At 37.4% G+C, this 26,645-nt stretch overlaps 1 protein-coding gene across 1 annotated transcript; it reads right to left on the bottom strand.

Moving 5' to 3' along the window:
* Positions 1–383: 383 nt before the first annotated feature.
* Positions 384–25,696, bottom strand: LOC123247254 (adhesion G protein-coupled receptor F4-like). The gene is made up of 9 exons (XM_044676081.1): positions 25,604–25,696; positions 23,608–23,662; positions 19,346–19,503; positions 16,666–16,929; positions 13,582–14,955; positions 9,751–9,792; positions 9,235–9,294; positions 6,383–6,439; positions 384–435 (listed from the first exon to the last, which is right to left on the bottom strand). Exons 1-8 carry the CDS (start codon positions 25,694–25,696, stop codon positions 6,386–6,388), a joined length of 2,100 nt encoding a protein of 699 aa, XP_044532016.1. The 3' UTR covers positions 384–435; positions 6,383–6,385.
* Positions 25,697–26,645: the final 949 nt, after the last annotated feature.

Genomic DNA, 26,645 nt, shown 5'->3' with positions numbered 1-26,645 from the left:
GGCTTTTCAAGTGTACCTTCCTTGTCAGAAATCACCTTAGATTCATTCTCCCCAAAGTAGATTCTATGTTCCTCAACTGGTCCAATGCCCCTGAGGGGAGCTCAGGATTCAGACGTGGGGAGGAAAGCACTATTTCCTCAAGAGAAATATCAAACTGGCAAGAAAAGCCAAACCAAGAGAGTTCCTCCTCCCCTAAGGAGAGCACGACAACTTTCAGGCAAACTCATAGTCTCTCCAAAGTCCAAACAGGCTTCAATATGACATAGACCAGTCACAGGCTCAGCAGAGAATCCTTTAGTCAGACATCTTCCTGATCTTATCCATCATGGTTGGTACTGGTTTCAGTTCAGTGGGGAAAGAAGGATTGGAAGGAAAGTCATAAGCCCGGATTTCTCTTCAACCTTCTTTATAAATATTTCTTCCCTGGAAGCAGACCTATAAGTAATAAGAAACCAAGATTTGATATTTAAGACAAACTACTTGACAGTCAAGAAAAGAGCCAGCTTAGGGCAAAAAAAAAATGTCATAAGCATTTATTCTTTTATTCCCCCACCTCAGTTTCTCTTTTTATAACCATTCCTTCCCTGAATGGGACCAGTCCCATGCCTTCCCACTCCCACCCCCAAAACCTTTTAGGTACCCAGTATTCTCTCTATCTTTATTCCTACCAAAGTCAGTTATGGGGATGGGATGTGGTATCACTCACATAGAAGAACAGTGATGGATAGCACTGAAGGAGTCCTGAATATTTGATGAGAGAACTAACATGGTAATTATCCTGGCTCAGTCGCTTACCATCTGTGTGATCTTGGCCAAGTCATTTCACATTAGACTGTGAGCTCCTTGAGGGCAGGGACTATCTTTTACTTCTTTTCTATATCCCCAAAGCTTAGCATAGTAGGTGCTTAATAATAAGTGTTTATTGACTGGCCACTTCTCTGGGCTTCAGATTTCTTTTCTGTAAATTAAAGTTGGTCCTAAAGTCCTTTCCAGTTCTATATCAATAATCTTGTTCTCCCATAACACTATAACAACTACAACAGCAATAATTGCATTTATATGTTATTTTAAGGTAGAAAAAAATTTTGTAAATATTATCTCATTTTATCCTCCCAATAAACCTAGAAAGTAGGTGCTACATAATCCTCATTGTACAGATGAGGAAACTGATATAAGCAAAGATTAAGTGACTTACCCAGCATCATGTAAAAGTGGTAAGTGATTGAAACTGGATTTGAACTCAGTTTTTCCTGACTCCAGATCCAATACTCTATCCACTGTACCATCAAGTTGCCTTCATATTTTTGATCAATCCTATTACATCTCCCTGGGATATTTGAATTTTCAGCCTTCTATCTCTTGTGAAATGAAAGAACTTGATTCCTATTGAAAGAATTTCAAGTAATAACAAACAGATGGGGAGGTATTTGGGGGAGCAGGGATTCTTCCTGAAATTATTATAATCAGGAAATCACCTACTCTGTGCTGAACATAAACCAAAAATGGTCATAAGTCTTGTCCTAAAGTAAGAAATGGGCCAGGAGCTATTTGAGTATCCAGGCTTGAAAGGCAGCATATAGGAAAATCACTGAATCCTTTTAGACCTTCGTTTCCTCATGACTCAAATAAAAAGTTTCTATTCCTCCAAAATCCTTTCCAGATAAAAATCTCTGATTCTACAATTCACTCAACAAACTCTTGTTCTTATTCGAGTCCAACTCTTCTCTAGCTCATTTTACAGATGAGGAAATTGAGACAAACAAGGTTAAGTTACTTGTCCAGGGTCATACAGTCAAGTCTCTGAGGTCATATTTGAACTTGGGTTTTCCTGACTCCAGGCATGGCACTCTACCACTGTGCCATCTAGCACATAGTACACTCATGCTTTTCTGTACACAAGGGGGTTAGTTAACCAGAGGACAGTAGCTCTAGAACTTTCATTTAGAGTGGTCTAATGCTTGAAGGTAAAGCACATGACTGGGGGGAGATAAGCTTTTATTCTGCAGTTCCGAGTAAAGATGTTTTCACTCTTTAGTGTCTAGGATCTGTTCTATGAGGAGGCAAATTTGGAAATTACACCTTCAGTGTGATCAGCAGGAATATTCCAAGCTCTGCCTACTCAAAAGTATCTTTCTGCTGGGTATAATGGCACTTAGCCTCTTTACCAATCCCATCTGAAATTTCCACAATTACAGTTGGTTCCTTTGAGTTAGATAACAAAGGTCAAGCTAGAGTCTCTAGAAGCCCACTTAAAATGAACAGCATATAACTATGATGTGATAGAAGGACTCTCTCCTATAAATACAATTTAGTTTGTTTTGGAGGTTCTTAACCTGGGATCCATGAATAGCTTTTAGAGGGTTTATGAGCTTGGATGGGAAAAATATATATTTTATTTTTATTAATCTCTATCTGAAATTAAGTTTGTCCTTCATTTTGCTTAAGTCTACGCAATCAACAAAACAATAAAACATTTTTGTTCATTGTGCTGACTTCCAAGATGTAAATGCTCACACTGAAAATGTAATAATCAGCTTTCTCCATTTGAGCTGTCTCCACCATACCCCTGGATGGAAGCAACAAACATTATTCTTAGGAAGATAATAATGGAGACCCCAGAGATAAAATATGAGCAGACCGCCAAAGGAGTCCATGATAACAAACAAAAAGGGTAAGAACCCCTTTCTTATTAAGTTAGTTAATTGGATGCAAGGAAGATAGAAAAAGGGCTTAGATGAAAGGATGAGGTAGGGAGGGGGTAAATTTCAGTACAGAGGACAGGAGAAAAATGATCCCATGGACTCTCAATTGATGGAGGATCAGAAAATCCCCAAAGAGGCATTGAGTAATAGTAATCATTGTATCTATTATCTCCATGCTGCCTTAATGTGTGCAAAGCTCTTTACATGTTTTATTTCATTTGATCCATCACAACCCTCTAAGATAAATGAGTAAGTGGGTAAATTCTCCCCAATTTACAGATAGGCAGCAGTTAGAGGTTAAATGTCCTGCCTGGGATGACCTAGCTAGGAAGCTCCAGATGTAGAACCCTAACCCATCCTTCCTGATCTGAAGTCTTTATCTCCTAGGACAGCTGGCAGCCTAGAGGGATAGCAGGTGAGCACCCTATCAAGTGTGGTAACAGATGTCACACCCAGGGCGGCCACCTAGGAAGAAGCCTGAAAGGGTGGAGGAGGGAAGAGGGAAAGATAAACTTTTCCTACTCTGAAACTTTTGGCTCCACCCTATTGTTGACTGATCACACATTTCACCTTTGAGTTATGTTAATGGGTCAGTTTTGAGAGGTAGAGAAGTAAGGAGATAGGATATCCCACATTTTTTAGAGTCGAATTTACTGAATTTCTGTAGGGGAAAAGGTTCATTCCTCTCTGATGTTTCGCCACAAACACCATAATTGAGAATGATTACAAAAAGACAGTGTTGTTAGGATGGTATCTCTCCTCTAATCCATCTAATCCAGCTCTCCAGGATTTAAAAAATATATATAAGCTTAGCACATGTTTCAGTTTAATCTTTATTACTAACATTTTCTCCAGAGCATTCTGAAGTCTGGACAATCAACAAAACAATAAATCATTTTTGTAGATTTTGCTGATTTCCGAAGTGTGAATGTTCACACTAAAAACTTAACAATTTAGCTCTCCCCATTTGAGCTGCCTCAAGCATACTCTTGGATGGAGGTGACAACCATTATTCTTCCTTACTCCTAAATGACCTTTCTGGGTCCTCTCTCTTATTTGGGGCAGTTTCCTCTCCCTTCTTCCCCACTACAGGTACTTCCTGTCCTCAATCCTAAAAGTGTTTGTTGGAGTCAGAGAACTAGGATTCAAATCCCATGTAATCCTGGGCAAACCTCTTAACTTCCCTAGGCCTCAGTTTCCTCATTGGTAAAATGAAGGCGATTGAGCAGATAACCTCTAATATTTCTTCCAGTTCTCAATTTATGATCCTAAAATTCTACTTTTTGCCATCTCTTCCCATGCACATGTGTGCGCAGAGTCCGTCCCCAGATTCTACATCCCTTCTGCACCCTCTAATTTACAATTCACTAAATAAACAAATTATCTATGACATTCTACTCCTTGGCATTCTGATGCCACTAGATCTGTCTCCCCCACATAGCCCTGATCCATGCTCTATGTCATATCTTTATGTAGGATCTTCCTCATGCCTGGAATGCTTTTGCTACTGCCTCACTTCTGCCTTTTGCAATCACTGACACCATTCAAGACTTAACTCAAGGGCCATGTCCTACAGAAGGGCTCTCCTGATGCCTCCCACAGAAACTTTGTATTTACCTTGTATATATTTTGTATTTACTAATCTGTGTACTCTTGGTCCTGCCCCACCCCCTGCCATCCCACCCTCCAACAGGAGTAAATTGAGATTATCCAGAGCAAAGACAATTTTGATTTTTGTCTTTGTATATACCCAGCTGCTAACTCAATACCTAGCAAATGGTAATAATAGATGCTCAAAAAATGATTTTTTAATTAAATTTAATGGGAAGAGGGGGTGTCTTTAAAACAAGCAAGAGAGAAACTCGCTTTCAACATGACATTCATTTATTGCTACAAAACTATTTTATGCCACAAAAATATAACCACCAGGAATCAAAAGAGACAAACTTGTAACTTGAAAGAATGAAAGGAATAAAAGCAACAACATTCCAACCTGGGAAGGATGGAGGGAGAAAGAGGAGTGATAGCTTCAAATGACAGCAGAGTATAGTGAGGAGAACACTAGATTTAGTGTTGAAGGATTCAAATCCTCCCATGCTACTTAATGCACATGTGACCTTCGACAAGTCATTTCCACTAAATCCGAGCCTTGGTTTCCTCGCTTATAAAATAGGAAGGTTGGACTAGACAGGCCTTTTCCAGCTTTAAAGCCTATGAGCTTTAATCCAGTCCAGTTTCTCTTTTTATCTAGGGAAGAAGACAACAGAGGAAAAAAAGGTGATTCTGGCCAGACACTTTTAGATATAAAATCAGCCCCTAACATAAATGAAAACTCCTATCCCAAAAGCAAGATTCTCTCCATCTCTCCCATACCCTTCAAGTTCTAGGTTGCTCCTTTATGGCATCCCCCCCCCCCTTTAAGGTTGATCTTCAAAGTCATTTTAATCTAATTTAACCCATGTAAAACTATATAGAGCCAGAGGTTTGGGGGGATGGGGGTGGGAAGAAGGGCAATCCTTAGAGTAGATCAATATTCCAGTCTCCTATCCCACTCTCCTTAGATTTTATCAAAATTGCCCTTTAGAGAGAAACTCAATTTGGCCTGTCAAGTTTTTCCAACTATATCAAAAGGATGTATTCCATGTCTTACCTCCTAGGGAGAAGATGAAAGGTAAAGTACAAGAAAGGTAGGAAGAGAAAAGGTCTGTGGATTTGGAATGCTGGACTTGCTATAAGACAAATACATTATGTTTTGCTTTCTTTTTTCCCCTCTTTTCAGGGAAAAGTTCATTAAATGGGAGGAGTATGTCTTGAATTTACTGAGGCAGAAAAACAAAAGATATCAATAAGATTAATTTTAAAAGTTAAATTGAGGTTTTAGAGCTCTATGGACAGAAAATCATATTGCCTACATGAGAGAAAATGAAAACACTGTATTCTTCCTCTCACTGTAGCCAAGAGACAATGGAGCGCTTAAGGTTTAGTCACCTAAAAACTAGTAATTACTTCAACATGTGGGTTGGAACTAGGGTGACAAATTTATTCAAACAGACACTTCTTTATTTCATAATATTATTAATAATAATAATAACACATCCGTGTAGCACATTTACCTGGTGGGTTTTTTTTCACAATAACCTGAGGTAGATAGTATGAATTTTTTTTATCCCCATTTGACAGAGGAAAACAGTCAAAGAATTCAAAGAATAGCTTGAACTCATTCAGCTATTAAAGTGTCAGAAGCAGGACTCAAACTCAGGTCTCCTTTTTCTAAGGTCAATATTCATACCTCTACACTAAGCTGTCCTTCAAATTGTGCTTGGGCTATAAAATGGGTCACTTGATCATTCAGAAATTTTTCAGGTCTCAATATAAATGTTAATTGCTCAGGAGACATACAAGATGATTATCCCGATAGATAAACTGATGGTTATTATCCATTTAACCATTAAATCATTTGTTCATTCAACAGACATATTATGAAGCAAAACTTGAGTTCAAAACAAAATCTTCCCATTCCAAGTTCAGCATTCTATCCATTACACTACACCAGGAAAACTTTACATGCCAAAAAAAGATCAGGTTTGTCCCCCAGCTCCAAGTAATAGACAAAATGGTAACCCGGTGATTTCTTATATATTAAGAAAAGAGAAACTTTTGGTTCAAGTTTTAATACTTACTTTTCATCCTGAACGAGCCACTAATTTAGATCCATGGTTAGGATTATATTTTGAATTCTAAATAAGAGAGAAGATAACAGCTCTGTTATGAAACTTCACCAAAAATGGTTTTGATGATGCTTTGTAGTTTTCAAAAATCTTTCCTTTGAGGTTGGTTATTAGCACTATGTTGTTTAGTAATTTCACTTGTGTCCTACTCTTTGTGACCCCATTTGGGGTTTTCTTAGCACAGGTACTGAAGTAGTTTGTCATTTCCTCCTCCAACTCATTTTACAGATGAGGAAACATAAAGATCAAACAGCTAGTAAATGTCTGAAGCCAGTTTTGAACTCACAAAGGCCTGGCATTCCAACCACTGTAATATCCCAGGCAAGTCATGCCATGTCTCCATGTCTTATTTATATCTTCTCTAAAATAGTCACTAAAACCTCATATGGTAAGGAAAATACTTTGATTAAAGCTCTCTGGTGGGGGCAACTGAGTAACTCAGTGAATTGAGCGCTAGGAGGTCCTAGGTTCAAATCTGAATTCAGATACTTTCTAACTGTGTGACCCTGGGCAAGTCACTTAACCCCCATTGCTTAGTCCTTACCACTCTTCTGCCTTAGAATCAATATTGATTCTAAGGTAGAAGGTAAAGGCTTTAAACAAAATAAATTAATAAAATAAAATAAAAAATAAATAAAGCTCTCTAGAAGGGGAAAAGAGCCATTATCATTATTAAACTCATTTTGCAGATGCGGAAACTAAAAGTCAGAAAGTGAGACTTGTTTCAAAAATCATATGCATAGCTAACAAGGAGTAAAACTGAGACGTGATCTCAAATCTCCAAGTCTAATGGTTTTTTTACTCTATCACAGTGGTTCCCAAACTTTTTTGGCCTACCACCCCCTTTCCAGAAAAAATATTACTTAGCTCCTGGAAATTACATTTTTAAAAATTTTAATAGCAATTAATAGGAAAGATAAATGCACCTGTGACCATCACCGCCTCCCTTGATCGTTGCAGCACCACCAGGGAGCGGTAGCACCCACTTTGGGAATCACTGCTCTATCAGTTTGCCTTAGAGAGTATACCAGTCACTATTGAAATCTTACCTGGTTGATCCACACCCTGAATTGCCTCCTCTTCCTCCAACCATCCTAACCCATCCCTCGTGCCTCTTCTGCTTCTAGGAGTCTTGTTGCAGAGACTATAACTACCAATATTGCTCCTATCCCAGTCCATTAATATACTTTACTACTACACTTTACCTATGCCACTTATTAGATACTAGAACTTAAGCAAGTCACTTTACCTTAATTTTCCAAAATCTCTAAATTGGGGATAATGATACATATGGAATCTTAGGACTTAGAATTGGAAGGACTTTTAGAGATTATCTAATCCAACTCTCTCATTTCATAAATGAGACCAAGAAGGGATAAATGATTTGCCCTAAGTCACACAGTAAATAATGGAGTTCAAACCCTGGTCCTAACTCCACACTGTGGCTCTTATTATTATACCTCATTGGCTGTACTGGATACTTCACAAAGTTGTTATCCAAAAGATAATCAAGGGCTATATGTAAATATCATGAATAGGTACTGTGGGGATTTAATATAAAATGTACCCCCTTATTTCATTAAAAAAACCTATTCTTGATACTAGCCATACCCTTTGACCAGCCATGCAAGTGTGGCTATATGGCATGGCATCCTGGCATGGGAGGCTGTTGGAAGTCCCCTTTGTCCAGTGGATGTGTCTGGAAGTCAAGACCTGGAAACTGGACTGAGGTTTAGTTTGTCCAATCAGAAACTTCTAGGAGGAGTGACAAATACTGGATACTGGGGGGTGGGGGGGGGACTCTCTCTCTCTCTTCTTTGGAGTGTTTAACACTAGGCAGACACTGGTTTGGAGCTCAGCAGAGGCATCATCATGAAAGAGGTTTTTACTCCCTCCCTCCCTTACTTATAAATAAGTACACAGTCCCCAAAGAATTATGTTAGAATATATGTTAGAAATATCCCCTATTATTGGGTTTTTTCTCTTAGTAGTCTTCCTCATTGAACCCAATCCTAGTGATCTCTGGGACATGGGACAATAATGTATCATTTTTCCTCACATCATAATTGGGAATCTCTTGTTTATAGGAAAGAAACATAGAGATTTTTTTAATAGAAAAGGGAAAAATGAGGCAGCGAAGTGGTTTAGTGGATTGAAAGCCAGACCTAGAGACAGAAGATTCTGGGTTCAAATCTGACCTCAGATTGTATGACCCTGGGCAAGTCACTTAATCCCTATTGCCTAGCCCCTTACTGCTGTTCTGTCTTAGAACCAATGCACAGTATTGATTCTAAGATGAAAGGTAAGAATTTTGAAAAAAAAATAGAAAGAAAAAAATTGTAGGCTTAGGATAATTTTCTGGAAAGACTTATGTAATTACTATTCCATATGCATATATATATACATATATATGTAGATCTGTCATGTATCTATCTGTATGTATGAATGCTATACATATATGTATATATTTTGTCTCTATATACCTATAATGTGTATATGTGTGGGTTTATATATTTATATATAGTTGTACATGTATAGAATAAAACATTGTCTATAAGAGAGCAAATGAAAATTATATAGAGATATATATGGGAAGTATTATATATTGTACATACAACTATAAATATGCACATACATATTTTAAAAGTTTAAAGTATTGAGATTTGGGGCATAATTTGTGTGTGTATATACATGTGCATATGCATCTAAATATACGTATATGTGTGTGTGCATAATATATTTTTTATATTTATATTTATATAGACTCCAAAGTGTTATGAAGAAAAGAAGAGAGATTTACTTACCTCATCTGTCCTTGACTTCCCCTTCAGAGATGACATCCTTACTTTCAAGGCTTCTCTTGTCTAAAACCAAAAAACAACAAAATAAACACAAAAACAATTGCTGGCAGTAAAAGACTACTAAAATCCTAAGGGAAGAGTAAATCTTGAAAGACCCAAAGACCCAAAGACCCAAGATCCTCTTCAGCTTGAGGATGAGAACTCTTATGTCTATGATCCTGTGACCTGTCTCAATTCCAATTCATCATGCAATAACCCAATCAAAACATAAGTAACCTGTCTATACTGGTTACATGTTGCTTCTTAACTTGCCCTTACCTATACTCACATGCACTTGGTAGCTGTGTGAGTATAAATCCAAAGGAATTTTCTTCCCTCTCTCATCCTCTCCCATCATTTTCCCAACTCACACCCCCAACTTTATATTAAAGCTTTTGCTTGCTCACTCTTGAATTTTAAATAGTTCTCTGTAAGATTTGCTGCAATCCCCAATAAGGAAATTAGATCCACCGTGTTTACCTTTTGATCCAGAATGGTTCCAAACAGCAAAATGAAGAACCCCTAGGACAATGATCAACATGTATGAGAACAAAAAAGAAGATCTCCCAAATCATGTCCCCTCCTAATGTCTTCCATAGACATAACTAGAGTGAAGCAACTGGAGCTTTGGTCCAGGGCACAAAAATTTAGAGAGTGGAAATAACTCAAATAATAGCATTAAAATAGAATGAGCAATTTAATTTGTTACACTTGGATGACAATACTACCAGAAGTCCTTCAAAAGAACAAAGGCAACAGTATTTATACTTAACTAGCAAGAAAACTAGGAAGCCAACAGATAAGAAGTATTGTGAATAACATCCATTCAAGAGCCTTTGGATTAACTAACTCCTCTGCCACTCAACTAAATTTCTTTTAATTAACTCTTGTATTATTTTCATATCATAAATTAAAAGGTTAATTTGTAGTCATGTGTTTAGTGCTATTTGCTCCAGGCATCAAAATTTCTCATTTTATGGCTCTGAAGTTAACATTCACTGGACTCTTTTTTACTATCTTCAAAGTAAATAGTTTTGTTTTTTTCAGAATATTATATACCACTGGCTTGATCCAAAAAATTGAAATTCTTTTTCCTTTGAGGCTACCTTTATCCCTGTAATGTAGGAATGAGATTGTAGAGAGTTGAATTTTGATAAGAGCAAGTTTGAGAGGATTGGAAATTATCTCCAAAGTGCTGAGCTCAAGCCAGGAACCTTGGAGAGAATTCTGGAATGCAGAGAGCTGAGGAGGAAGGAGTTTGAGGGGGAAACTGCTACTTCCTGTTCCTGAGCTGGAAGAGGAAGGTACAGCTTTCCTAGGCTACCTTACCTTAACCTGTTTGTAGAAATTTGGAGAATATTTTTCAACTGGAGAGCATCTTAAGGAAGATCTATTCATATCTGCTCTGTTTACCAACTTGTCAGAAATTTTATCTAAAGATCCTGTCTGTTGGGCTCTGGAGTTTTACCACAGGATCAGAACCAGCTTTGGGTGGACTCAGCCATCTTGAAGCCACTCTTAGTAGATTTTGGAGACAACTTCTTAGAGAAACAACTTAACTAAAGATTGAGGATTATAGTCAGGGAAATTAGTGTGAGCTTTTGGGGAAAACTTAGCTAGAAACAGGGAGCTGGTAGCATAGCCAGAAGAACAGAAGCATTCATGAGTTGGACTAAGATGGGTTGGGTGAAGTATAAGAAATTAGAGTTAGGGTATCCTTTTTGTTTAATCTTCCTTGATTTCTAATAAATATAGATACTGTTATCTTATAACATGGTCTCTAAGACTTTTATGCACACTGGTCCAGTGAGGGGAAGTGAACTTTGCTTCTTTTCATTAAAAGAGAATTGTGAGGGGCAGCTGGATGGCTCAGTGGATTGAGAGCCAGGCCTAAAAACAGGAGGTCCTGGGTTCGGGTCTGGCCTCAGACACTTCCTAGCTGTGTGACCCTGGGCAAGTCACTTGACCCCCATTGCCTAGCCCTGTAACAAATAAAAAAAATTAACATAGAATGATATATATATAATATATATATATATAAAAAGAGAGAATTGTGATACTTATCAACAGCCAAATAAGTATCCAAACCAGTTCCCTAGTGTGGATAACACCATCTGTACACACTATTCCTTCAATTAGGGACATTATTTCTTCAGTAACGAAGTATCCTCTTCCTTGGCTATAATTATAATTTGATACAATAAAATATATTGTTATGTTATATTACATTAAATTATATTATGTTATTCTATTTTATATAATATTAGTCCATGCTGAATTATACAGTACATATATTATGATTTACTTATGTGTTTTTCCTTTAATGATTTTATTTTGGATGATTTCATATATCTATAAAGCTTAAATATTAAATATTTAATATACCAAAAGTTTTCAGGATTTGGAAAAGAATTAACAATATTATTAGATGTAAGGGGAAGTTGTGCATTTGTTGTGCCAGACCCAAAGGCTGGCAATGATTTTCCATCACAAAGACAAGGATTGAGAATTGTATTTTATGTTGAAAAATAATGTAGGCTCCAATGAGGAGTAGATAATACTTCATTCTTTCATTCAAAAGTATTACTGAGCTACGTGTTAGATGTTGGGAAATAAAGAAATTGTCTTTGCCCTCGAGAAGCTTATATTCTATTGGGGAAATAGTATATATTAAGAAAATTAAATACATAAAATGTTGTGAAGAGATAGCATATTCCATTCCATATATAAGGAGCAGAGTATAGGAGATGGTATATAGCCTTGTTGGCGAACCTATGACACGTGTGCCAGAGGGGGTGGCTCCCTTTTCCCTTTCCACCATGCTTGAGGACATCACCTGCCCCTCTGCCCAGCAGCCCAATGGGAGTGCTTCCTCTCTCCTCTGTCTGGTAGAAGGGGGAAATTCACATATGGCAGGAGGGTGCAATTTGGGCACTCAGTTTCTAACAGGTCCGCCATCACTGGTATATAGGAAGTCATGAATGGGAAACTAGCCAGTTTATCTAGAACAAAGTGTGTAAGGAAAGTAAAATGGAATAGGTTTGGAAGGTGAGTCTGAAAACCAAGCACAGTAGTTTTTGTTTTATCCCAGGAGCAACAGAAAGCCATTGAAGCTTCTGAAGCAGAAGAGTGGCATGAACTGTGTTTTAGAAATAAAAATATAACAGTTACATAAAAAATGAATCAGAGGAGCAGTTAGATGGATCAATGGATAGAGAACCAGGCCTGGAAACAGAAAATCCTGGGTTCAAATCTGATTTCAGATATTTCCTAACTGTGTGACCCTACGCAGGTAATGCTTTGCTGTTTTAATAAAGAGTCTTACACCTATCTGTCAAAGTAGAATTGGATAAAAAAAGATATGTTCAATTCTTTCTATATCTTCTCCCCAAATATGTGAAATTTCTTTATATGGACTAGTAGGCTATAATTCAGATATCACTGAATTCCTGATGTCAGCAACTGAATAACAGGCATAGTACCTAAAAATAATAAGGATTCTAGAGTTCACTTTATAAATCCAAATCATAACATAATACCAAGAAACTAAGAATAAAAGAGCTTACTTAGCCTTTACCAAAATACATGCAAAGGTTTATTATATTTATAATTAGGAAGGGAATAAGCATTTTTTATATGAGGTATAATACATATCAGGAACCTTTTAGAATTATTTGGTATTCACTAACCCTGAGGGGCAGGTTATTATTATCTCCATATAACAGTTAAGGAAACTGAGGCAAACAAAGGTCAGGTGACTTGACCAGAGTCACACAGTTAGTAGGAGTATGAGGATGGATTTTGTGTAATGAGAATTTTGTACCCCAGAACTACATTTCCAGCATCCCACTTTTATCCTCAGGTTATATCCTTACCTTTGGGAGATAAGTTTTGTGTAGCTCTGCCCTCCTCCCTTGCTCTTCTCCCGCTTTTGTGGTTCAGTAAACTTGTCTTTACTCAGGCTATACTTTTCCTCTACTTCAAGTGATTACTAATAAATCTTATAAAATATAATACTTGGAGTCATTGGATATTAATTTTAATCTTCCAATTTGAACTCCAGACTTTCTGACTTCAGATCCAAAGCTCTGGATGCTGAGCCACTAGCTGTGTCTATAGTATTAATGATAGCAGAGAGGAATAATGGAGTAGAAAATGGAAGGTCGGAGTCAAGTGAGAAAAAGAAAGAGATGAGCAGAAACACTCATCGGTTATCAGATACCCATAACTGCAAAGTTATTTGGCATGTATCCACTTCATCTGGAATACTCAGAATACTAGAAAAAATATTCCCCTGTTTGTGTCACTTACCTGAAAAGCATTGAGTAAGGAGAAGATAATGTGGAACACCAAGGAGCTGCTTCCTATTAGGGTGGCTATCCCAAAACCCCAGGTCAGTCCCAGCAATGGGGTGAGAATCGCCACATTCTTACTGATCCTCATAATAGTCACCATATCTTGAGACTTGGGACTTCCAATAGAAGGCCTTCGAGTGTTGATAGCCACAACAAAAACCACAATCAGATTCACTGCCACAATGGAGAGGGCTGGGATGACAAAGGCAAGAAGAGCTCTAGAGTTGTCCCAGTTGAGCCAGCAGGCCTGGGTCCGCACATAAGTTTTTTTGGGTTCTGTGACAGCAACTGTAATGGCGGCAATGATCAGAGGGCACCCGTAGCCAACTGAAAAGGCTGTGGCCATCATAGCAGACTTCATCATGCGGCGGAACACGATGAGTATTCCGTAGAGGATGAGGAGGGCTTTGATGAGCATCCAGAAGAAGAGGGACAGGTAGAAGTAGTGATTAAAGAACGTCACGGCTACACACCAGCTATAACTCCAAGCTGTGCCATCAAAGAAAGACGCGACGATGAACCACACGTTGGCGATCAGGAGCGAGGTGGCTATGTTCACGATACAAACATGGCGCATGTAGGAGATCTCTGTCACCGTCACCTGAGACCACACTGTGATTTCAATCATCAGGCACAGAATAAGGCTTAAGATGGAGATGCTGAGGCCAATGCAGGTAATGTAATCCAGGGTTTTATTGACTAAGGTCTTAGGGGACATCAGAATGGAGAAGGACATCAGGAAACTGGTGTAGTTGCAGCGGCAAGTGGCTTTATCCTTTGCGTCCACTGTCGTTTCACAGGCTTCCTCAACCCACTTCCTCTTCCAGGAGTGCCAGGCTACACACTGAGCTTTGGCACTGGGGGATTTATTGATTTTCTCAAAAGTGAACAAGACTTGCTTCAGTTTTTCTGGCAGGATCACTGAGAGAACTAGTCCGTTCACCTGTCTGCGGAAGCTCTCATTTTGCAAATGAGCTTCTTCTAAAATGGCCCCAAGGGTTGGGAAAGCGATACTAATGGCCGGGGAGGGATCTGAGAGCTTCTGTAGCTCTTTCCAGGGGATGAACACCATCCCCTGTACATCATCATTCTCAGTCACTCTCATAGAGAAATTGAAACTCTTCCCTTGGGTTTTGTGGCTGATTCTAACACCTTTGGTCTGAATAAAGGGCTCATCCACAGTATTCTCAGGCTCATCGTTGATATTGAGATTTTTGGCAAATGAATTCACTGACTGTAGCAAAACTGAACTAGCATTTCTCTGGGGAATGAAGGCCCAATTTGAAACGACTGATCTGTTGAGGACATGGTTAGCCACTGTAGTGAAACTCTGCCAAAGGAAACAGGAGGTAATTAATGATGATGATGATGATGATGATGATTCTTATTCAGCATTTTTTTACACTTTACCTATCAACTTCCAGATTTTTTTTAAAACTTACTTTTCTTCTTAAAATCAATACTATGTATTGGTTCTATAGCAAAAGAGTTGTAAGGGCTAGGCAATGGGGAATAAGTGACTTGCCTAGGGTCACACAGCTAGAAAGTGTCTGAGGCCAGATTTGAACCCAGGTCCTCCCATCTTTGGACTGGCAACTTCACATACTAATGTATGATATATATTAGCCTTTGAATTTCACAATAATCCTGTAAAATAGGCTCACCAGCTATTGTCATTCATCTCCACTTTAAAAATAATTGAGATAACCGAGGCCTGCTAAGTTTATATCACTTGACCATAATCACATATCCAATAAGGACTGCACTAAATCTGACTCACTAATATCAAAGACATCAAGATCATCCACTGTATCCTCAGCCATTACCAGCCCTGACTTTTATCCTGCAATTGGTCTTAGATGATTCTGGAAGAGGAAGTAAGGTTGATTACTTTGTACAATTATGCCTTTTTAAATCCTGTTTAAATGCCTTAATTATAAATAAATAATAATAAAATAAATTAAATTAAAGTAATAAATTAATTAAATGTTTAATGCCTGTTTAAATCCAATTCATTCAAGAGTCAAGACATCAGTCACCCAATGGTCCTCTTCAAAATGAAGGACAAACAACAAAAACAAAAGATCAGAGGCCACCCAGTCTCACTCTATTATTTTAAAACTAAGGAAACTTGCCCAGAGAGGTTAAGTTAGTTGCCTAAGGTCATATGAATAGTAAAAACACTCAAACTCAGGTCCTTTGATTTCCAACTTCAGGACTCTTCCCAGAGCATCTTACTAAACTCAGTCCAGGGCTTTTCCCCTCCAAATAAATTCATATTTAGGAACTAAAGAATGGTATATTTTCCTTCTAAACTAAGAAACCCTTAACTTTCCTGTGGCAAACTTAGAGAAAAGGGGGCACATGTCTCCCACACTATCAGTTTTGGTTTACTTTGGAGGGAATGCCAACCTGATGAGATCAAAGATCTCCTGGAGAATTGGGATAATGTTCTCAAGAAGCCAAATTCTGCTAAGGCGATTTCTTTTTAATCATTGGTATTAAAGACCTTTTGGTCTGTGAAACCCTTATTAAAATATAAACATTCTTGAGAGAAGTTATAATTTAATCTCTCATCAATTAATTCTTTATTGGGTATTTCTTTCCAAATATGACAGACTGAGATATCAGGGCCTAAAAGAATACAAAATATAACCCTGGAAGCAGTGAGCAGGCTTGAGTCTAAGTGCTAAGAGGAGAGACTACTAAAGGTCATCCTACTTCATTTTTGTTGTTGTTCGGTTATTTTCAGATATGCTTGACCCTTCGGGACCCCATTTGGAGTTTTCTTGGCAAAAGATACTGGAGTGGTATGCCATTTCCTTCTCCAGCTCATTTTACAGATGAGGAAACTAAGGTAAGCAGGGTTAAGTGACTCACCTAGGATCAAACAACTAGTAAGTGTCTGAGGCCAGATTTAAACTCAGGAAGACTCATCTTCCTGACTCTAAGCCTGGCATTATCCACTGTACCACCTAGCTTGTCCTTCTGAGAAGTACTGCTGACAACATTTTGCTGAAACCTACAAAGAGAGCAATACCTGCATCTTCCTCCAGTTGACATTTTCAGACAGTTGCATGGATATGTTTTTCAGCAACTCAACTATGAAGGCAATATTTCCAGATGTAGCTTCTGAAGACTTAACACCATTGATAATGCAGGCATAATCATCTGGACACTTTGCCCGGATGCCTTGAGCTGCTGATTCAATGGGTTCTTCATAAATGAGCCCCCAGGGGGGATATAAAGAATATCGTGAGCCGCCACTTAAACTTGGCTGAGATGATGAAATTTCAGAGGTCTCCTGTCAAAAAGAAAAACAAAAACAGTCATTGCCTCCTGCAGGATAAAGGGACTAAAAAGAATTTTGGATGACCTTAATGGTAGTTGGGGTGTCTAGTAACCATTATCAGGTACCCACAAAATAGAAAATTATCTTTTTCCCAGGGCAGAGAAACAGTACCAGATTAGACAACATCTTAATTATCACCTGAAAGATTATGAATGATTCTCGATATGAACTATTTCATTAAAAATTATTGTTATTTCTATTTCTCAATATGAACTATTTCATTAAAAATAGTATAATGATCAGACACAACTGAGAAAAAATGAACAAATTAAAGGTAAAACTATAATGAGATTTTGGGGCCTTTCTATATTTTCTATAAAATGACACTAAAAAAAAAAAAAACCCAGATGTTAGCAGAAGAAAAAGTTCAGAAGTGGACAGAAAGTAGTGTTTTTGTTTAATTTGTTAAAACCTTTTAAAAATAAATTATAGTTTTCCTAGGAGGAAAAATTAGAATGTCAAGTTAAGTCTCTAAAATATAGAAGTATTTAGCTGTATGGCTTATGAATTAGAATCTGGAACATGGTAATAAGGTCACAGTCTCGGGATTAGTGTATAAGGTGGTGCCTGGTTAGCTTCATTCTATTTCATGGCCACCCAAGCTATAGGTCCAGCTATAGATCATTTTGGGAAAGATCTGCTCATTGAATAAAACTCTAGTGGACCTTCTACCTGGGGCATGGTCATATAGAACTGTAGAGCTAAAAGGAACCTTAGAGGTCATCTAGTTCAACCCAGCTATTTTGTAAGTAAGTATTATTGTGGATCTATTCACCACCTGAAAAAGCAATTCAGAAAATATACTCTCCAAATCCTAGTAAGTCTATTACCTACATATAATAGTCAATGTATTACTTATGTATATGAAAGATGGGATTAAATATAAGCCATTATTATTATTTCCATTATAATAATTATTATTTTCTTGTTTTATACTGCTCAGGAGTATCAAGATACCCCTTAAGCCTCCTCAGAAATAACAATGTGTCTAGATCCCTACAGGTAAAGTTTGGTGGCCTTTGTAGGGAAGTCATGACCAGATTAACTGGGATCAACTTGACTAATGGGTAAGGTAGACACGCAACTGCTTTGAGAAGTTATTTCAAGAATAAAAAAGAAAATACTCTTGACCCAAAGTTCTGTCCTGCCCCAATCCAATTGGTACCTGAAATAAAGATGCTTTATTCCTTTAACAGAAGACTTTGCTCCATAGATAGATAGATAGATAGATAGATAGATAGACAGATAGATAGATTAATAGATGGATAGATACACAGATACATAGTTACATAGATAGAGATATAGACCCTGGACAATTAATATGTACCTAAATGTATATGTATTTATACATACACATGTAAGCATGCATACATATGTGTTTCTATAAATAGATATAGCTCTGTTCCTACATATATACACATGTAGTTTGTGTGTATTCATATGTATGCTTGTAAACATATATGCATATTAATTCCCCTTAGAAGACAATTCTTTATAATTCTACCATTTTCAAATTCTTTTTTTAAAGCAAATTTTGATGGCAAAAAATAGATGTTGAATGGCTGAAAGGTGAAGGAGACCCCTGATCAAGAAGAAAAGCAAGAAGAACCTAGAAATTTAGAGATAACTATGAGATAATCATGGGAGAATTGGTGTGTGATGAACTTTTTACTTTAAAATTTTTTCTAAATAATTGTTACATGGAACTTTAAGATTTCCAAAATATGGGGTAGCTAAATGGATCAGTGGATAGTGAGCCAGCCTAGAGACAAGAGGTCCTAGATTCAAATCTGATCTCAGATTCTTCCAACTGTGTGACTCTGAACAAGTCACTTAACCCCAATTGCTTAGCTCTTACCACTCTTCTACCTTGGAACCTATACTTAATGCCAGTCTAAAACAGAAGGCCATTCTTTTAAAAAAATGATTGCAAAGTACTTTCCATATATTATTTCATTTGGTTCTTACAATGAGACCCCCACAACTATTGAAAGTAAATATTATTAATATTCCTATTTTATAGAAAAGAAAACTGAGGATGAGAGAAATCCAATGAATTGTCTATAGTCACATAGCTACCAAGTACCTGAGGAAAGCTTCAAACTCAGAGCATTCTGGCTTAACTTAGTGCAGTGCCATATCCATAATGCCAAGTAGCCTCCCAATGTAGTTCTAGACTGAATCTACCAGAAATAACTCTATTAAGGCATCAGAAGTTTCCTGTGCTTCACAAAAGCTTAATGATAAATGAAGCCTGGGGTAGAATTATACTGTTAATGGTTATCTTCTCCCTCCCTCTCAACCTTTTACCATACCTTTCATTGGTTCACATGATGTAATAAATGATACAATAATGTAATAAACGTACCGTCATCTGAAAAAGTGTCTGGAAGGTGAGACTCGTGCATGTTTCAATGGCTTTTTGCCACTTTCTGTTATTACACGTGAATCCTATTTCTCCGTGGAAGGGCTTTTCACAGGACTGGTGACAGTGGGAGCCATTCATACAGATGCCCTGACATTGTCCTGAGGGAAAAAAGTGACCCCCAACCAGCATTATCACAGGCTAGACAGTTAGCTATTTTCACTTGAGCTCCAACGCATTGTAAAATACAGGTCAGAACACCCCCTCCCTGTACAAGTTCGGCTGTAGGAGAAAGCCAGCTCATAACAGCTTACATCTATAGCTTTCTAAGATTTCCAAAATGTTTTACATGCATAATCTTACCTGATCCTCAGAACAACCCTTACAGGTAGGAGTTATGGGAATTATTACCAGATGAGGAAACTGATTTTCAGAGAGCTTGTGAAGTGTCTATAGGCACACAGCCAGTACGATGGAAGGTGGATTTGAACACAGGCTTTTCTGACTCTAAGTCCAGCACTTTATCTTCTAAGAAGCCCCTGGCTTCCTTACTTTACATTTCCTCTTTCAAACAACAGAATGAAGTTGTGCTGCTCTAAATATTTTACTTTCTGTCACCCCAACTGGGGACATGAGGACATTCAGAAGCAAGAAAAGAAAAAACAATTACCAAGCCTCTGAAGAAGGCATTTCTGCCATCAATGTAGTTGTTCTTTCCACTCTCTCAGAGTTGGAAGAGATCTAAGAGATCATACAGCCTGACTCATAGCTCATCAGGAATCCTTTGTACGGAGTCCCCAACAATGGTTCATTCAACTTCTGTGTGAAAAACTTTAGTGATGAGGAATTCATTATTCTGTGATCAATAATTATAATGGATGACATTTATATAGAACTTCCTTTGCACTAGGTATTGTGCTAAGCACTTTATAATTATCCTCATTACAATATTATACATCAGTGATTCCCAAAGTGGGTGCTACTGCCCCCGGTGGGTGCTGCAGAGATCCAGAGAGGTGGTGATGGCCACAGGTGCATTTATCTTTCCTATTAATTGCTATTAAGATTTTAAAAAATCAATTTCCAGGGGGCTAAGTAATATTTTTTCTGGATAAGGGGGTGGTAGGCCAAAAAAGTTTGGGAACCACTGTTATACATGTACCTGGAAGGTAGGTGCTATTTTGTTGTTGAGTTGTTTCAGTCATGTGTGACTCTTCATGACCCTGTTTGTGGTTATCTTGGTGAAAATACTGGAGTGGTTTGCCATTTCCTTCTCTAACTCATTTTACAAATGAGGAAACTGAGGCAAATTGAGTTAAGTGATTTGCCCGTCACATGGCTAGTGAGTAACTGAGGTTGTATTTAAACTCAGGTCTTCCTGACTCTATAACTAGTATTCTATCCAATGCACCACTTAGCTGTCCCATTTATTTTATTTTTTAACAGCTCTGATTATCAGAAAGGTTTTCCTTCTATCTGCCTGAAAATGTCTCTGTAATTTGCACCCTCTGGAGCTGAATTACAACAAAAGGATAATATATTTTTTATCACTTAAAGGTTAACAAAACACTTTTCCTCACCACAAACATGAAAAATAGAACAAGTCTGGATCTTTTCATCTAAAAACCCTTCAAATGCTTGAAGGCAGTAATAATGTCTTTTCTTTTCTCTTTTTCCTTTTCTTTTTTCTAGACTACATCCCCAATTCCATAACTGATTCAAACATAAGATGCTCTCTCGTCTCACCATCTAAGTCACTCTTCTCCAGATACACTCTAACTTATTGATGACTTTCCTAAAATGAATAGCCAGAAATGAACAGAATATAACAATGCTACTAATAATTCCCTAGTACTAGTAACTGTAGCTTTATTAAAATAGCCCCCAATATCTTGTTATTGAGGTGTTCTGATTATTATATATTCACACTATTAACTCATATTGACCTTGCAGTTTACTAAAACCTCCAGGTATTTTTTCTCATGAATAATAACCTAGCTGCATTGCCCTCATATAGTAGATATGCAGATGATTTATCTCTATTAAATTTCTTCTATAGTATTTTAAGACAGCTAAAATATTTCTTCCCCTTAAAATCTTCTTTTCTTGCTCACTTCCTTCTTCCTACTGAGGGTGCCACTATTTTCCAACTCATCCAAGCTCACAACTTTGATATCATCTTCGGTTCCTCACTCCCTCTCACCACCACCCCCCAACCAATCTGTTGGCTAAGTCCTGATTCTACTTTCGCAACATCTTTTATATATGTTCCCTTTTCCCATCTGACACTTATATTACTCTGATACAGGCCCTCATCACCTCTCACCTGGACAATGAAATAGTCTTCTCAATGGTCTCACCCTGCATCAATCTATCCTCCACCATTCAGCTATCAAAACGATCTTCCTAAATCACAGATGTGACCATATCAAAGCCCTACCAAATTAAACTCCAGTGACTCCTAATTACCTCTAGGAGCAAATATAAAATCCTGTTTGAATGTTAAAGCTCTTTATAACCTGCCTCCCTCCTCCTTTCCAATCTTCAATCTAAGCTTAAGGATATCTGCATATCTGACAAATCGAATATCTGTGTCTCCCTCCAAGTTGGTGATAATGTGGGACAGCACAGGTTAAAAAACAGATCCCTTGGCCAATCCACTAATCTCCCTCCAGGCTGACAAGGATCTCTGTCTAGCTGTCTGTCTGTCTGTTTGACTCTCTCTCTCTCTCTCTCTCTCTCTCTCTCTCTCTCTCTCTCTCTCTCTCTCCATATGTACATATATATGCATATATATGTCTACATATATTATGTAATTATACATATACTGTGTAATATATGGTTAATATATTATTTGATGTAATATTTTGATATTTTGTAATTTATAAAGTGTAAATATATTAATATTAAAATATAGCAAATAAAATATAACTATATATTAAATATAAAATATATATAAGTATATGAGTATATCTAAATATTAGGTGTAAAATATTAATTTGGATAAATATAATATTCAAATAATACATTTATAGGTTACATTTTATACATAATTTAAATTTTGTAAAATTATATATACAAATACAAAATATATACATGTATATAACTTTGCAAAATTTAAATACTACCTATTAGAGGGCTTATATAGTACAGTAGATAGAATGCTGGACTTGGAATCAGTAAGGCTAGGGTTCAATTTCTGCCTTAGACATTTACTGATTATGTGACCCTGGGCTTCACCACTCTGTGCCTCAGCTTTATTATCTATAGATTTGAGAATAATAATTTTCAAAAGGTACTTTGTGTCTGCCTCACCACATTGTTGTGAGAATCACATTAAAATAACATACTATTTTTACAAAGCAAAGCACTACATAATTATAATTACATAATTATATATATATAATACAGCTAGCTATCATTTTATTTTGATTAATTATTCCCCTGTGTCTAGACAACTCACTAGAATAAAGATACAACTTAAGCGTCCTTGGAAATAATCACTTGTCTAATTTAAAATAAGTATATTTTAAATGATGATGATGATGATGATGGTGGTAGTGGTGGGTAATGATGATGATGGTGGTAGTGATGATGGTGATGATAACAGCAATAACTACCATATATATTCACTTAACTATTTACTTTCAGTGAACATCGAAAAAGAAAAAGATGTTTGAAGCCGAAGGATGAAAGTTCAAATCTCCGTGATGACATCTACTATCAGTGTGACCTCAGGCAAGCCACATACCCTCCCTGTGGGCCTCAGTTTCCTTATCTATACAATTATGAATTTAGACTAAATGACTTCTGAAGCCTCTTCCATCTCTAAATGGATGATAAACATTATTTTAATGTCCCTTTTAAGGCTCATGTTGAACCTGCAACATAGGTAGCACAAGCATTATTGCCTTCATTTTACAGATGAAAAGACTGAGGCTCAGAAAAACTAAAATGAATTTTTCAGGGTTTTGTGGATAAAAAGTGATGGAGCCGCAAAAAAAAAAAAAATAGATCCATCTCCTCTGACTCGAAATTGTGTTCTTTCCACTCAGCATGATTTCACTCATTTCTCTGAATATTCTGAAAAAGAAGGCTAAATACCAAGAATATCTATTTTGCTTACAAATTCAGGGAAAATGCTTTCAGTTTGTTCTAAAAACTAACATCTATATTCTCCATCTGCAGGATATCAGATATCTGCTTTGTTTTCCCATATCCCTTCTGATTTCTGATATAGGAAAGAATGTTCCCTAACTACATACCTTTGAAGTCCCTGGTCTTTAGTTTTTCTTTCAAACCTTGAATTGTGGCATCAACCTGAAAAACACAAATTCCCAAATGTTTTCTTTATTGTGGTTCTCCTACCTTACTTTTATTTATCAATGAAGTGAGAAAAATTGTTTTAGTGCTATTGTTGTTCATCCTTCATTTTGAAAGAGGACCAATGGTATCACAAGGTGATGTCTTAATTCATGTGTGAGAATTGGATTGAAGTGAGGCAATTAAGTTGTACAAAGTTGTCAGCCTCACGCTCTCTTCTAGTCATCCAAATCCAGTGGCTGGGCAAAAAGTCATGATGGTCAATAGTGGCCCAGGATACAGTGGATACCCTAGATCTCTCTGATGTCTGACCAGGCTGTAAGTGCTCCATAGCACCTGCTTCAACCACCTTCATGACCTGTGGAAGAAATTGTTCTCATGCCCAGATAACAGTACATTTCTTCCACAGGGTTGCTTGGGAAACCATAACTTTGCATCTTATGACCACAGGGTTAAAGCTGGAAAAGACCTGAAGAGCCACCTAACTCAATTCCTTCATTTTACAGATAAGGAAACTGAGGGCAACAAGGTCCACAAAAATAATAGACTAAGATTTGGATGGGTTTTCCTAATTTTAGAAATGGAGAAAACTGAAGATAGGGAGGCCAATAATAAAAGAATTATAGAGTTATATAGCCAGAAGGGACCTCAGAGGGCACCTCATACAACCCCTTCCTTTTACAGATGGCAAAACTCAGGTCAGGAAAAGCAGTAATAATAACATGATAGATCTAATGCTGGAAAGGAATTCAAAAAGCATCTAGCTCAAATCCCTCATTCCATAGGCAGGGAAACTGAGGCCAAGTAGGTCACTAACATTAATATTAAAAGAGTTAACTGGGAAAGACCTCACAAGGTACCTAACCCAAATCTCTCATTTTACAGATGAGGAAACTTGAACCCCTGAGAGTGTAACTTACCCAAGGTCACCCAGATAATAAGCTTCCAAGGTGAGTTTTGAACTCAGAGCTTCAGATTCTAGAGGCAGTGCCTATTCCATTGTGCCATACTGCCTCCTTAATCAAAATAGTTTTGAACTATGAGTCAGTCAGAAGGCTTCCATTCTAGCTATGTGACTAGTCAAATCTTTGGATAAATTCACCTATCCCATCTTCCTCACTTATAAAATGCATATGATAAAGCTTACACTACCTACCTCATAGGGATGTTTTGAGGAAAATACTCCCTCAACAATAAGTCTTCAGAGGGTAATAAACTGTAGGAGATGTATATATGGCCACAGATTGCAATCAAATTGCTCCTTCATATAGGTTGAGATCATTATTCTCCAACTGTCCAATTAGTACAAATGGTATTTTTGTGGAGATTAAGTCCCCCTGGGAGAGCATAGCCACAACACTATTACCAGTAAATTTCTCCATGAACAATACAAAGCTAATCTTGTCTACAAAATATCCTGGAACAAGCCTTCAGTTCCTTAGAGAAGTGATGAATGAACACAAAAAGTGAAGAGAATTTAGAGATCAGTGAGGTCTACCCCTCATTAAATAGTGGAAAACAAACCCAGAGGGGCAAATTAACTTGGCAAATGTCACATGGCTTATAAATACTGGTACCACACCTGGAATTCAGGTCTCCTTGATCCACTAGTACTTCCATTACATCCCCAGCACCTCCCTGTGGTCTTCTTAATATGCAGAATTCCATTTGCTGTCTGGTAATTCCATTGACGTGTTGGCTCTCTGTCATGTGGCTTAATTTACTTTGTTTTCTGTTTTTCCCTCACCTCAACTTTTCCTCATCTAATCCCTGATACTACTTGGAAGAGAAGTGAATTTCTAACTCCCAGAAAAACTTTCTAATAACATGGAATGGTTTTCTGAGCAATCCTGCAATCTATTCCTTCCACATTGCTTTAGGATTTGTTAAGGGACAGGGACAGTGAAGAATTTTCATGGTTCTTGTTGGCGAGCTTACTTTTGGATGAAGCTTTGGTCTCTGGTGGTAGCACTCTGTGGTCAAAAATAATAATAAACAGCAGAATGTGGTCACTGAAGATACCATTTTCATACATGAATCTCTTCACCTGGAGGAAAGAAAAGATGGATCCAGCTGAAGGTATTAAGACCCCTTAATTAGCACAGATAGGTGGTTATGGAAGAGCTCTGCAGGCTATTTATTTTGCAAACCTTATAGCCCTGAGCAAATGTGAACTGTGGTCTTTTTTAACCTCATTGGTATAGAGAACTCTTAAAGAAAAAAATTCTGCCAATGCAGAATGGTACCAGCTCTGCAACTTAAGATAGTTGCCTGAGGCACTGAGACATGAAAGGGCTTATTTACTCAAGGATATTGTAGTTGTTCAGTCCAGTCTGACTCTTTGCAACCCCATTTGGGTTTTTTTTTGACAAAGTTACTAGAGTTGTTTGCCATATCCTTCTCCAGATCATTTTATTTATTTATTTTTAAACTGTTACCTTCTGTGTTAGAATTGAGATAAGTATTAGTTCCAAAGCTGAAGAGCAGTAAGGGCTAGGCAATTGGGATTAAGTGTTCAAGGTCACATAGCTAAGAAGTATCTGAGGCCATATTTGAACCCAGGACTTCCCATCTCCAGGTCTGACTGTCCACTGAGCCACCTCGCTGTCCCTCCAGTTCATTTTATAGATGAAGAAAATGAAGCAAAAAATAAGGTTAAGTGATTTGTCCAGGTTCACAAAGCTAATAACTGTCTAAAACCAGATTTTTAGCTCAGGAAGATAAGTTTTCCTGGGTCTAGTTCTGACACTCTATCCACTGAACCGCCTATCTTGCTCACTCAGGATTTTACAACCAGTATTTATCTGAGGTAGTTCTTTACCAAGGTTGACGGTGAATTCTAACGATAATTCAGATTTTTTCTGAGGACTTAACATGCTTGAGTATAATAATAAAACTTGGTTTTATCTCCATATTTTCTATGTTGTGGTAAATACTTATTTGGCAAGTTACCCACCGCATGAACTCAAAGATGAGACAT

Source organism: Gracilinanus agilis, chromosome 4 (assembly GCF_016433145.1).
Source record: "Gracilinanus agilis isolate LMUSP501 chromosome 4, AgileGrace, whole genome shotgun sequence".
Lineage (NCBI taxonomy): Eukaryota > Metazoa > Chordata > Mammalia > Didelphimorphia > Didelphidae > Gracilinanus > Gracilinanus agilis.
This window is presented reverse-complemented; position numbering and strand designations above follow the sequence as displayed.

Excerpts from the sequence above, each read along its gene's own strand:
- LOC123247254 (XM_044676081.1), bottom strand. The coding sequence starts at position 25,696 with ATGAAAATGGTATCTTCAGTGACCACATTCTGCTGTTTATTATTATTT. Across the intron at positions 14,956-16,665 it reads TCAACTGGAGGAAGATGCAG|AGTTTCACTACAGTGGCTAA; the intron begins GTATTGCTCTCT and ends TTCCTTTGGCAG. Across the intron at positions 9,295-9,750 it reads GAACCATTCTGGATCAAAAG|ACAAGAGAAGCCTTGAAAGT; the intron begins GTAAACACGGTG and ends TTTTGGTTTTAG.